Genomic DNA, 13,294 nt, shown 5'->3' with positions numbered 1-13,294 from the left:
TTTTATTTGTAACTAATGGCATACCACCGTTCAGGTCTGCCGGTCTTAATCTACAAACTAGGCCATTAGCAGCCCCAGTCTGCATGATGGCATACCAATTAAAATTAGGAGATTAAAGAGTAATGTTCCTTGCCTGAGACCAGTTTGCATACCAATGACAATTTTCCCCAGCCATTGAATGAAGAAATACTTACATGGCAGTGAACTTGATATCATTAAATTTAGGGAACATTGAATAGTGTGTGAGGGCGAAGGGGGGCCAGTCTGCTAGAGGATTGGGAATTAAAAGCCAGAAACAGAGTTTTTAATACTTGTTTTACTTTTTAATATTTATACATTTATTTTTACTTTCAACAAATATTAAATTTTCATCTATATAGAAGGAGGTCAGGCTAAAGAAAAAAAATAGTTGAATTGCATATTTCTCCATTCCAAAGAGAATCTCAGAGCTACAGTGTTTCTCTCTGTGAAATAAGAACAAGGATAGCTAGCCCTGTATTACAGCAAAGGGAGGAGAGATGGTGCGATAAATGAGATAAGTTTGGGATTCATTCTTAGAATTCTTAAGAAGATATCTAAAGAAGGGATTCAGAAATAAGATGTGGAAATTCTCTCAATTTAGTTTGAAAAATGGAAAATTTAATGTAGGCTTAACCCATATAAATCTAGAGTTTTCATGTTCTGTGTCTCAGTTTCCAGTCATTTCTATACCAGCATAGTGTAGCATCTGAAATATATTAAATACGAATGTTATTTTGGGGTCCTTTTGAAGATGATTTAAAATAACCTAATTTGGAAACTATAGCAACACTTTCACAAAACCCCTTTCTAATACGCTTGACCCCCAGACCTCTCCAGAATCTTTCACTTCAATAAATTATCTCTGGAATCCTTTCTGACACTCAATGCTCCTAAATTTTTTTTCTATCATCGTCCACCTTCTCTGTCTTTCCTCCCCTCCCCCTTTCTTATTCAATTGAGAATTCTTCCCAGTTTCCTCACATCTTGCCAGAATTTTACCTATGTTTTCGATTTAAAAAAAACTATCTAGCAAAGAGATAAACTTGCTTGGGTCATTGGGAAGTTCTCAGGAACTGAAACAACATCAGACAACTACCGCTTCAATCTCTCTTGTTCCCGGGTATATGGTCTATCATTTGTTTTGCGGATCTGCTTGGCTTTTCTCTGATAAAAATCCAGGTTCTCTGTCATTTGCCTGTCTGCATGTAGTTCTTCACAATGGACCATCTCAAAATGATGGTCTCAGCCCTCTAATTTTTATGATCTTTTAGAATGAATTGCCTTAATTGATTCCCAGGAGAGATAATTCCCAAATAGCCTACTAGCACAATTTGGTTCAGGTATTTACTTCTGGTCAAAAGGGCAGGGGTCATGTGACATGTGCATTAATGTTGCTGGGAGGCTTGGCGAGGTAGAAGAGGGTGTGGAGGAAGTAAATAATGTGGTATACCCTGTCCAGAAGAGACACTGCAACCTCTGTAGTATAGTTTAGTTATTTCAAACTCATTTTAGTCATCAGTCCATTGGGCTTTGTACTAGGTCCTGAGTCTATACTGCTTACCTTTGGACATGGACAGCTGGTTTACTTGGACTTGCTTAAAAGCCTGTTTGGAAGCTTCTCTCACTCAGGAACCAATGACTTACTACTGTCCTCCAAGGTTATGAAAACTCCTTGTGACAGTTGCAGGATATTCAATTTTCTTGGAGGAAACTCTAGAGGGGTGAAGACAGAGTTTGTGCAATTTGAATAGCATCTAAAATAAGGGGAAGCTCCAAGCCCCCAGTGGAACATGCTCTGGAGAAATTGATGGTTTGAGTTCTCTTGGTGTGGCAAACATTCCCATTAAGCCCATTCAGTACTCTGAATTTCCTTCCACACCCAAGCTAAAACAGGAAACACTACTCTACATTTACATGATTCTTACTATCTATTATCCAAGATAGAAAGTGATGAAAATAATTACCCAAGATAAAGTGATGATGATGATAATTAGTTTGGCTTGGACTATGGCAATAGCCTCTTAACTCTTTTATCTGCTGCAAATGTTATCCCTTTCTAATCCATTCCTAACGTGGGCCAAATTATATCTCTGAAGTTAAAAAATAAAAATTCTATGGCTTCCTAGTTACTAAAGGACAGTGTCAAAACTGCTTTATAAAAGCCCTTCTTTGATCTTATCCTAACCTACCTTCAGAATCTCTTGTCACCTACCACCTCTTTTCTCCTTGTATTTCTTTTTTTTTGGTATTTTTATTTTTTCATTTAATGATGCAAAACACAAATGCTGATGACATAGTTTCACATATAACTTTTCTCTCTCTCAACTCAACAGATGGAACTGCTTTCAACTCTATATGGAGCACACTGTATTAGTATTTAAAAAGTTTATTCTAATCCATTTCTTCTTTTACATTCTAAAACAGCTTCATTATGTTGTTTGATGAGATAGACCCACAAGAAGACGGTAGTACCGAAGGTCAGCCCCACTTTCAGCCAGTCAGGTTTGTCATGTAGCGGCTCCCGAACATAGAACTTGGACTGCACTGACGGACTGCTCGGGAGCCTGGCCAGGGCCAGCAGCCGGGAGAAGGGCCGCAGCAACATGGACGGTGCCATCTTGCCTGGCGGGCTCCTCTCCTTGTATTTCTCATTCACTGAAACATTCCCAGGGCTTAGAAAAATGTCTGGAACATAATAGGCACTAAATAAATTTTGTTTAATCTCTTTTTTTTTTACTGTTGTCACTCTTATCCTCTTTCCTTTTGAAGTAAATCTTTAGTTTTTCAGTATATCACTCTCGAAGTCCTTTTCTTATCTTAATTCTAAATATGTTTGTGTTCATGCATATTCTTATTTTGCAAATCCACATATGTGTGCACCTTTAACTCTGACATCATGCTAGAACCCCAATAAGAAATTATTTGATTTCATCTTCCTTTATATTTGTGTTACCTCTGTCAAGGAAGACAAATGAAGTGTGCTCATCTGTGCTCAGGTCAGAAATATGATCACATATTGATAGCAGTAGGCGTGGCCCTGAGGTGTGACCCTAGGAGGGCTGGACTGCACCATTGATTGGTGAGAGAGTGGATATTCTGCCTGCTTATTCTGAGTATCTCATGATTGGACATCTATTAAAGTTCACCTGCTGCAGTTACCTGGTTAGGCATTTGTCTAGCGTTTAATCTGTTATTATGGTTTCTAAACTTGTTTACAATGAGGAGGTTATCTTGCTGATCCAAGAAGGATGATTTTTTTCCCCCATCAGTGTTAACTTTATTCTCTCAGTTTCTTGCAGGTCTCAATGTGCGACAATCATTTTATTTAATTACCAGGATATTGGACTTCCTCTTTCATTTCCTTAAAGCCCCCCACTAGAAGAATTCAGACTTGTACATCTTGGGTAGCGGGGACAAATTGTATCTCCTTGACCAAACTTTAAGCCTTGACCAAACCTGATCAATTCCTCTAAGCCTTCTTCTCAACTAGACCTCAACCTTTGGACTTCTGTGTCCATCTTCGCATCACCGATTTTAGCAAAGCTGTGTCAGTTTAGAGAGAATCTTCCACCCTAATTTTCTTATCACTCTTGATATTTGGACAAATTCCCCATCTTGCAAAATCCCCAGGTAATATCTGATCACCCTGGTCTGCCTTCAGCAAGAATATTATTAAGTCTATTTAACCAGAATAGTACCCCCCACCCATCTCTGATGTTTCTTCTTAGTAATTGTACATCCACTCACAGCCCATCCCGCTCTGTGGCTGTAATCTCTACTTTTCCTTGTTGTACTTGGAATTGAGCCCAATTTTATACTGAGATCTGTTTTTCCCTTATCATGATAGTTTCTGTATAAAATCTGTTTTAATCTCTTTTAACTACTGTCTTGTGTTTTTTTTTTTAAATTTTATTTAACAGAGGACATTTGTGTAATGCTTTATATGGTTGTATCCAAAGGTATCCTCTACATTTAGTCAACCATAGTGGAGACTAACCCTCTTGGTTACCTCAGTAACCAAGTCCCTATGAGACACTCCCTAGCTCTGCATCTTTTTTCTCTTCTAGATTTTGATTGGAACACTGAATCCTGTTGATCTGGACCCAGTGACTCTTTGAGCTATAGGAAATAAAAGCCAATGTGGCTATTTTAGCAGAAAGAGTTTTAATATAAGGATCTAGTTGCTAACAAAATTCTTGGAAGAGCTGTAGACCTCCAGAAATGACCTCCTAAAAGAGCCAGCTAAACTTGTCTCACAGGGAAGCTACTTCTCTTGCCAGGAAAGTGGGGAGTCAGGAGGCTGCCTGGAACTGTGTCCTCAGGAATACACCTTTCTCTATCCTGAGTCATATGAGGCTAGGGGTAGGACATCAGATCTTGCCACAGTAAGTCCCAATCTTTCCAAGATTGTGCTTGCAAAGGCAAAACCAAAAGGCAGGAACACCTCCACCTCCACCTCCACCTCCATCTAAAATCTCATGAAAGTACTTCTAATTTAGTGGAAACTAGTTTATATCCAGAAATATCTCTTCAAGGGAATGTGGAATATAAGAAGGAAATGAGAATGGATGGTGAATGAGATGCTCCACTATAACCTATCCCAAGTCCCTATCAAGCATCAGGCTGACACTGCTGGTTCTCACTTGGAGGTCAGCATTCCAAAGGTATGCTGAAGGGTAGGCCATATTTTTTACAAGTGGGAGGAATTTGAACTAAGACACATAGAAGAAGTTTTGACTATGAGGACCCAATCTGTATGTTCAGAGGGTGAAGTCCCCATTATATGTACTATGAATAAATAATCAGAGAAACTTAGGAAGAGAAAAATGGATAACAAAGCACATAATCAGAGATAGAGCAGGCCCCTGAGAAACAGGAAGAGGAGACTCGGTTTCTGAATTTATAATTTCCAGAGAGGCCCAACTCTGTTTAATTTCCTGCCTTTGGTTGCTCAAAGAATGCCTATTGTATCCTTGTAGTCACACCTTCCCTCCCCCATTTTTGTTTTGTTTTGTTAGTTTGAATGGGTTTCTGTTCCACACAATAGAAAATTGATTAAAGTAAAAATTCACAACTTTTGGATTCCATTATTTTAAACATTAACATTAGTATTGGAGAAAGACTGCTTACATGCATTATTATCCTCAATTTTCCAGCTTCTTTCTATCCTCAAAGACAAGTTGTTGGCTGATAGAACTATTAGGCTGATCTACATTAGTGGTGTATACAAAAGCCACAGAGACTACATGAGGGAGAAAGTTTTAGGTCATTTGAAAAAAATCATTTTTTTAAAATCCTCACTTGAGAGTATGATTATTGATTTTAGAGAGAGAGGGAGGACAAGAGAGATAAATATCTATCGGCTTCCTCCGGTATGTGTCCCAACTGGGGATTGAATCTGTAACCTAGGTATGTGCCCTGACCTGAAATCAAACCCACAACCTTTTGGTGCACAGGATGGCACTTCAACCAGTTAAGCCAACCTCCATGGAAAACAAATCACTCGTGGTAGCAGATAAAGGTGAGAGAAAAATGTAGAGAAAGTGAGAGTACATGTTGGTAGTGTGGTGGATTACAAGTGGGTTTGAAATACTTTTTAACCACTTTTGGTAGTTGTGCTATTTGTTTTTTTCAATGGGGGTATTCTGATTGGACCATATAAGTCCATAGATTTAAAGAGCTACATCCACAAAGACCACGTGCTTTTTTAAAAAAAATAGATTTTTTTACAGAGAGGAAGGTAGAGGGATAGAGAAACATCGGATGAGAAAGAAACATCAATCAGCTGCCTCCTGCACACCCCCTACTGGGGATGTGCCCGCAACCAAAGTACATGCCCTTGACCAGAAGTGAAGCTGGGACCCTTCAGTCTGCTGACACTCTATCCACTGAGCCAAACCGGTTAGGGCAAGACCACGTGCTTTTACAGAAATATTTCTGTTGTATTTTGGCTTTGGAATACACATATATTCCAACAATATTGGGGAGTTATATATTTACACACACACACACACACACACACACACACACACACACACACACTTCAATTTTCCTGTGAAGGTAGCAATAATACTTGGGAAGTCCCCTTCCCCTCCCCTTTATCTACAGAACAATGACTTCATGGTGCATTGGTGACAGATTGTGAGGAGCGTTTTTGTAGAAGGTGTTTTGTGGCCTGTCCACAGTGATATAGACTGTTCTGCAATAGATGCCCAGTTCAAATGACTAAACTGGCTTTGTCCATAAACATGATTAAGTTCCATAATAATCATGGAAACAAAATTTTCAATAGGCGTTAACTGTGGCTTGGATAGATATAAATGTTAGTGACTGGAACAGATGAGCATATCCTTTTAAGATAAATGCTTGTATGAACAATGAAAAAGTACATCTAAAAGCCATTTCATGAGGAATTCTTTTCACTGACTCATTGTCTGGTTTTAACTACATGCAAAAAAAAATGCTTTAACCCTGAATCTTACAAATAGTCATGGGTATGGTTCATTGTCCTTTGCTCAGCAGAGAATGTGCTTTGAAGTAACAAAACAAAACAAAACAAAACACCAATTCCTGTCTCTTCTGTGTGAAGCACCCTATATTTTAAAAAAATGCAAACCTTCCTTTGTTTTCAGGGCAAATAACATACTAAGACCCGTCTGTGGTGCCAATTCCCACAAGAGTCTGCTGGGAGAAGGGCTTTCATAGCTTCTGGAAGGCCAAAGGTAGAGATATTGTTCGCTCCCTGGAAGGAGATGTGGCCTTTCCAACTTTGGTTGCTGTTGGGTTTGGTTCAAGAACAGGAGAGCCCGGTGTTTATAAATAACGCTTTGTATGGATAGTTCTTTTGAAATGGCAATGAAAGCAGCATAGAGAGAAGGTGCTTATTTTTTTATTTTTTATTTTTTTTAAGCATAGAAAATATCAGTGGCATTTTCTGAATCCCTAGGGGCATGGGAAAATTAAAAAAAAAAATTATATCTTCTCACTATGCTGCTTCTATTCCCCAATATTCTGCGTCTGTACACCCCTTGTGTAGCCCCTAGCTTCCCCTAAGATTCAGATTTTGTGTTGTGATGAATCAAAATGACTTTGAACTTCATTTTCATCACTTGGTAGTTGTGATATTTTTTCTTGAATGGGGTGCTCTGATTGAATCACACAAGTTTTCAGACTTATAATGGTTAAATCTTCAAAGACCATAGGATAATGTTTCCATTAAAAATTTTTTTTATTAGCCAGTTTCTGGCAGAAAATAAAAATATATTTCAGTTGCTATTTTGAAGATGATTTTATGACAGGGCTGCTAACAGATGTGTGGGCAGGGTTAAGAGTCCCAGCAAGGGGCACTGATGTACCTCAGAATGAACAAGGGGGAGCTGTTGTGCCCCTGGGCCCCAAAACCAGGTTGGAGTTCCCAAATCCCAGACTGACTGTAGAGCAAGCCCTGGTCTGGCCACATGCTGTGGAGCCTGGAGCCAGGAGCCCAAGGAGACATAAAAAGCAATGTTTCTGGAAGAAACTGAAACCCAGAGCCAGGCAGAGAGTCCAAACCCATGAGGTAGTCTGAAGGGAGTTAGAAGATTGTTGAAAACAAGGTAGACAATGACAGGATAGAATTTGTCATTTTATTTCAATAGTACGGTGGGAGGCGTCCTGTGGAGATTTTCTTAGTCTTTGTAGAATAATAATGTATAGGATACCTGTAGCCTGTCCTGCAGTTACTGAAAGAATTAAGCAGGTTAGGTATTAAAAGCTAACTAAGCCTTAACGTCAACAATTTGGTAGAGCAGTATGTCTCATGTCTTGTGTCCTGGCTGTGTCAGGTATCCCCACAGTTTCTTGTTCTGGATCTATTTTGAAGGCCAACCCTATTCTCTGATTTTTGGCTCTCATTTAGAATGAATATGGGTTAAGAAAGACATTCACTTTGTACTCCCAAAGTCTTGAGCTATCTCACCTAAAGGCCTGGGAGGTACTAATGCTACTTATTGTAACAAAAAATCGTTGAATCTCAAGGATTGAACACTATATAAGTTTATTTATTTTCTCTACTACAGTCCAATGTATGTAGGGTGGCTCCCCACCATCTGGAACTGGTGGCCCCCCAACATAACCACAGAGAGATGTGGGATATCATTTGGGATGCTTTTAAGTGTCAGGAAGGGAAGAGGATTATAGCATTCCCATTCCCATTCCACTGGCTAGACCTCAGTCAAATGGCCAACTGCGAAGGAGGTTGGAAAATGAAGTGTTTTGGAAGAGGGATCCATAGGTCACCGCCATAATCATAAGCAGAGAAAGCTCAGAAAACTGGTAACAACTCCGTTAGATGATATCCCTCTTGGAGAGCTACCATGTATGTGGCTTTGACATCTCTCAGCAAGTCTAAATGCATTAATAGGGGTCCTTTTGGAGTCAGGAGTTAGAGACCAAAAAGCAGCAGGTAAAATAATTTAGGTTTAACATAATAATAGCTAGGACTATGATGCAACTGCTGAGATCTACAGTATTGGGAAACTGGTATGGAGACAAGAGTAATAGGTCAATAAAAAATCATGATCAAGCACTCCAACCTAGATAGACACAAAGATAGTGATTTCTATGTCTACGGTAGGGAAATTGAGAAGAAGCTGGATTCATTGGGAAAGAAGATGATGAGATTGGTTTTTGATGTATTGGCATGAATTCCAAACAGAACCATCCTGGAGATGCCTGAAGAAGTACCTGGGGAGCCATATCAGAGGTAATCTAAGCCAGGAAGCAAGTAAATACTATAGAAGCAAATGAAGGCATGACTAACTGTAGGGGGAGAAAGAAAGAGACCTAGAACTCAGTTTGGGGTAATATTCTTGGACAATGCAAAAACACATATGGCATATCGTAGGTTTTCCTTGTAGAAAAATCTGAAATAAACATGAGAATGATTTCAATAAATCAAAAATTTAAAATTTTATTTGTTCATGTTTTTGCCATTTTAAGCCTTCCTTTTTAACATTTGGGATACATGGTACATGATACATATTCCTTTTTTAGGGTAAAGCAGTTGATATTTAATGAACTAGTTTGATATATTCCACAAAGTAAAACAATGACTTGATAATCCTATTATCTTAATGTAAGTAGTTATTGTAGGGAGCTTTGATCTATCATTTGTATACCTATGTAAAACTATAGTATCTTAATACTAAGAACATCACATTTTTCAAACCTACTTACTACACTTTTTAAAGGAACTATTTTTTTAAAATTTCCCAAAGTTACCTAGTTTTTTTCTAACCAGTCTTTTAAATAACCATCATTTTATTAAAAAATAATTGGATGAGTTATGACAATGAAACAGCCTAGTGAAATATATTTCCTGCCTTGACGTGTTCATTTGCTTGCACAACTTTAACCTGTCTGGGAGGCAGATTAACAACAATTAACAACCCCAAAGGAAAAGTTAAATGATTAATAATGGATTTAAACAGATGGCTTATAGCTGAAATGTGGCAGTAGGAAGCAGAAGGGACTGGCATTCCAGAGGAGATAATTTTGAGACATTTTATTTCTCTCCATACGTTGCATAACTAAAAGACTCTTTCATGCAGGCTTTGAAGAAATCCTCTTAGTTTAAAACCTCTGATAGGAACGCACAAGTGGGCTTCTTTAAGCACACACTCTGAGCTATATCTCTTGGTTTTTCTATAGAAAAATATCAGGGAGGATTTAATAAAAAAAGATTAGAAAAAAGTATTTTCTGACATAAGTTGTTTTAAGAGAAAGTAGGTTCAGAGTCAAGAAGGTTAACCTCTTATCACTCTCACAAAACTTGAAAAGTTTCCTGAGGCACCTGAAGCCTGAGTAAAATGACTGTATTTTTGCTTGTCAGTCATTGCTTAGAAATGAAAGCAGATGTGTTCGGTGTAGTTGTGTAGTGATAGTTACTAGCTGGAAGTTTTTACTGGAAAGGTTGTGGTGTGTGTGTGTGTGTGTGTGTGTGTGTGTGTGTGTGTGCAGAGTTTAAAAGACTCTGGTGTTTAGGCACCATTATTAAATAAAATATTACAAAAAAAGATAAGATACTTTGCTTACTATTAAAGATAATATAGAGTCATCTTTTGATTCCTTGTATACCCAAAATATAACAGAAAGCTATGGAGGAGGTTCAGGTAATGTGGTTGAAAATATATAATGTACAGAACATTATTTTCTTATCCTATCTAATAATAGAGTAACATGTAAATTACCATCACTCCGCTACGCCCACGATTGAGCGGCGGGAGGCTGGGGGGCGGGACTCGGGGTGGCCTATCCGGCCATTGAGAGGCACGGATCCGCTGCCACTGAGGGGGGCTACGCTGCCGTTGAGAGGCGCAGGGGGCGGGACTCCCGCCCCCTGCGCCTCTCAATGGCCAGATCGAGGCCAGATCCGCGGCCGCTGAGGGGGCCTGCGCGGACACCCAGCTGCGCCTCACAACGGCAGGGTAGCCAGGTGTCCGCGGCCGCCAACAGCAGGGTAGCCCCCCTCAGCGGCCACGGACCATCAAAAGCGTGGGAGCTGGGTGCCTGTCCGCTCAGGCACCAGGCCTTTTAGAAGCCTCCGCCGTGCCGGAGGCTTCTGAAAGGCCTGGTGCACCAGCGATCAAAAGCGAAAGCGTGGCAGCTGGATGCCTGTCCGCTCAGACACCAGGCCTTTCAGAAGCCTCCTCTGCGCTGGAGGCTTCTGAAAGGCCTGGTGCACTAGCGGACAGGCACCCAGCTCCCCGTGATCAAAAGCAAAAGCGTGTAGGGGACCCTACACGTGCATGATTCAATCATGCACTGGGCCTCTAGTTTAATATATAATACGTACAGAAAATTATTTTCTTATTTGCTTTTTTAGTCAACAAGTATTTAACAATTCTTGAATGTGACTCCAGCTCTCATTTTGAGAGTCCAAAACTTATATAAAATTTCTGGTTTATTAACCATAAAAGCAAAGAAAACTTAAAACATTTTATGTAAACTGGTTCTAAGAACATGCTTGGAAATGCCTTTCAATAATGACTTAAAAGCAGGGCATAATATCTACATTTTGACCTTCGTTAAAAACAGTTGAGATTTCTTACTTGTTTTCTCTCTGGCCCTGGAAATATCTGGGGAGTTAATAGAGTAGCCCTTCAACCTTCCCTGAATGTGACAGAATCTATGCCTCCGTAATTAGAAAGTCCAGCCATGCTAATGAATGGGGGCAACCATAGCAACAGCGATTTGTAGGAGGGCCTCGAGAGGTTAGTACAAGTCTCCCCATGGGGAACTGTTTACCTTTGTGGATGCTGCTGCTGAGACATCTCTCAGGAAAGAAGGGGAATAAAGAATCCGGCAGAGCTAGGAGGCTATGCATCAAGCGAGCACATACATGCAGGAGGGAAATGGGGCTGTGGCTCTCATGTATGTTGCCGAGGGAACTGGCATCTGGGTTCAGTATCTAAAGGATCGAAGTTAAAAAATAACTAGGGAAAGCCACATGTGTGCTGATATTATATAGTACACTTCTAGAACTTAGGAAGTCTTTTGAGAGCATCTGAGCTTATATTATTACTTCACAGATCAGGAAGCTGATGATCAGTTTAGAGTTTGGGCTAGAACCTAGATCTACAGGCAGATTCCACTTTGCAATGCAGAGTTAGGGTTCAAGGAGTAGAACAGTCAATGGAGTATCTCTGCAGATCTTGTACCTGATAAGATCAGCAGTTATGCTCTGAGTAAAGCCAATGGAAGAAAGATAAGCAAAGAATTTTAGTGTTTGAAAGCGGTATAGGTGGGAGTTCAAATGATAACATCTCTAGAGAACAAGAGGCAGTAGAAACACAAGGGGTAAGCTGTTGTCTGAACATCTTATATTGTTCAAATTCGGGCTGGTGCTTGATTACTGGACTCAGGCTGGGATCCTGGGAGTTCTGGCTGAGTGTGGGTTGGAGCCAAGCTTGGCACAAGTTTGTAGAATGAGGAGTCCAGAGAGGTCAGGAATTCAATATCCTTGGGTGATGCTGAGATTGAGAGCCCACACAGACAGAACACACTAAATTATTTAACTGATGAGATTGGTATGAGCAGTGGAAATTGGGTATGAGGCAACTGGATAGAAACTATGTACAACAGAGCAAGAAAGGTTAGGTTATCCCTAGCCAGTTTTTCTCAGTGGTTAGGGCATCAGCGTGCGGACTGAAGGGTCTCGGGTTCAATTCTGGTCAAGGGTGCATACCTTGGTTGCAGGTTTGGTACCTGGCCCTGGTATGTGTGGGAGGCATGTGTGGGAGGCAACAAATCCACATGTCTCTCTCACATCAATGTTTCTCTGTCTCTACCCCTCCCTTCCATCCTCTCTAAAAAATCAATGGGTAAAATATCCACTGGAGAGGGTTAACAACAACAAAACAAAAAAAAAAGAAAGAAAGAAAGGATAGGTTAGCTCAGTGGTCGGCAAACTCATTAGTCAACAGAGCCAAATATCAACAGTACAACGATTGAAATTTCTTTTGAGAGACACATTTTTTAAACTTAAACTTCTTCTAATGCCACTTCTTCAAAATAGACTCGCCCAGGCTGTGGTATTTTGTAGAAGAGCCACACTCAAGGGGCCAAAGAGCCGCATGTGGCTCGCGATGATATGTCAAGTTTGGCGACCACGGGGTTAGCTGAAAGGTTATGGGTTGATTACAGTTGCCATTCTAGAAGCTTTCAAAGGAGAGCGTGGTGTCACACCAGAAGGTGGTAGGGGAAATCTTAAAGGTGCTAAGCCAGTATGGAACTCATTGTCTGTGACCGTTTAGAGAAGCTGTGTCATGAGATGAAGAAATGTGGCAGGGAAGAGGTGTCCTAAGGTATGCCTTCATCCCTAATTTAGAAAAATGTCTTCTGACCCACTGTGAACATATACAGATTAAGATAATTAGAATACAGGATGTTTGCCTGGAAAGAACTGTTGACTATCTTCTTCATTCAGACAACAAATATTTTTTGAGCACCAATTTTCTGCTGAGCATTGGAGATACAACATGATAGACAGGGTGCCTATCTTCATGATGCTTATTATATTTAGAAAAAGACAATAAGTAGATACATGAATAAAAGTAAGTAAAATGGTGCTATGAAAGAAATAAGTGATAGGATTTCTCATGATCGAGGAAATTCTTTAGAGTAGATGGTTTGGTAACACCTAGCTGACGAGGTGATACTTAAACTGATGAAAAGGTTTTATCCATTTGGAGAACTGACGAAAAAACATTCCAGACATAGGAAAGAGCAAATA

The 13,294-nt window shown here is 39.9% G+C and overlaps 1 protein-coding gene across 1 annotated transcript; it reads right to left on the bottom strand.

Moving 5' to 3' along the window:
• Positions 1-2,407: 2,407 nt before the first annotated feature.
• Positions 2,408-2,638, bottom strand: LOC103284888 (NADH dehydrogenase [ubiquinone] 1 subunit C1, mitochondrial-like). Its single transcript, XM_008140203.3, has one exon. It carries the CDS (start codon positions 2,636-2,638, stop codon positions 2,408-2,410), a length of 231 nt encoding a protein of 76 aa, XP_008138425.2.
• Between the last annotated feature and the right edge of the window lie 10,656 nt (positions 2,639-13,294).

Source organism: Eptesicus fuscus, chromosome 2, assembly GCF_027574615.1.
Source record: "Eptesicus fuscus isolate TK198812 chromosome 2, DD_ASM_mEF_20220401, whole genome shotgun sequence".
Classification (NCBI taxonomy): Eukaryota; Metazoa; Chordata; class Mammalia; order Chiroptera; family Vespertilionidae; genus Eptesicus; species Eptesicus fuscus.
The sequence above is the reverse complement of the archived record's forward strand: the minus strand, read 5'-3'. Positions and strand labels throughout refer to the sequence as shown.

Bases quoted from the DNA above. Each gene is read 5' to 3' on its own strand.
- LOC103284888 (XM_008140203.3), bottom strand. From the start codon at position 2,638: ATGGCACCGTCCATGTTGCTGCGGCCCTTCTCCCGGCTGCTGGCCCTG.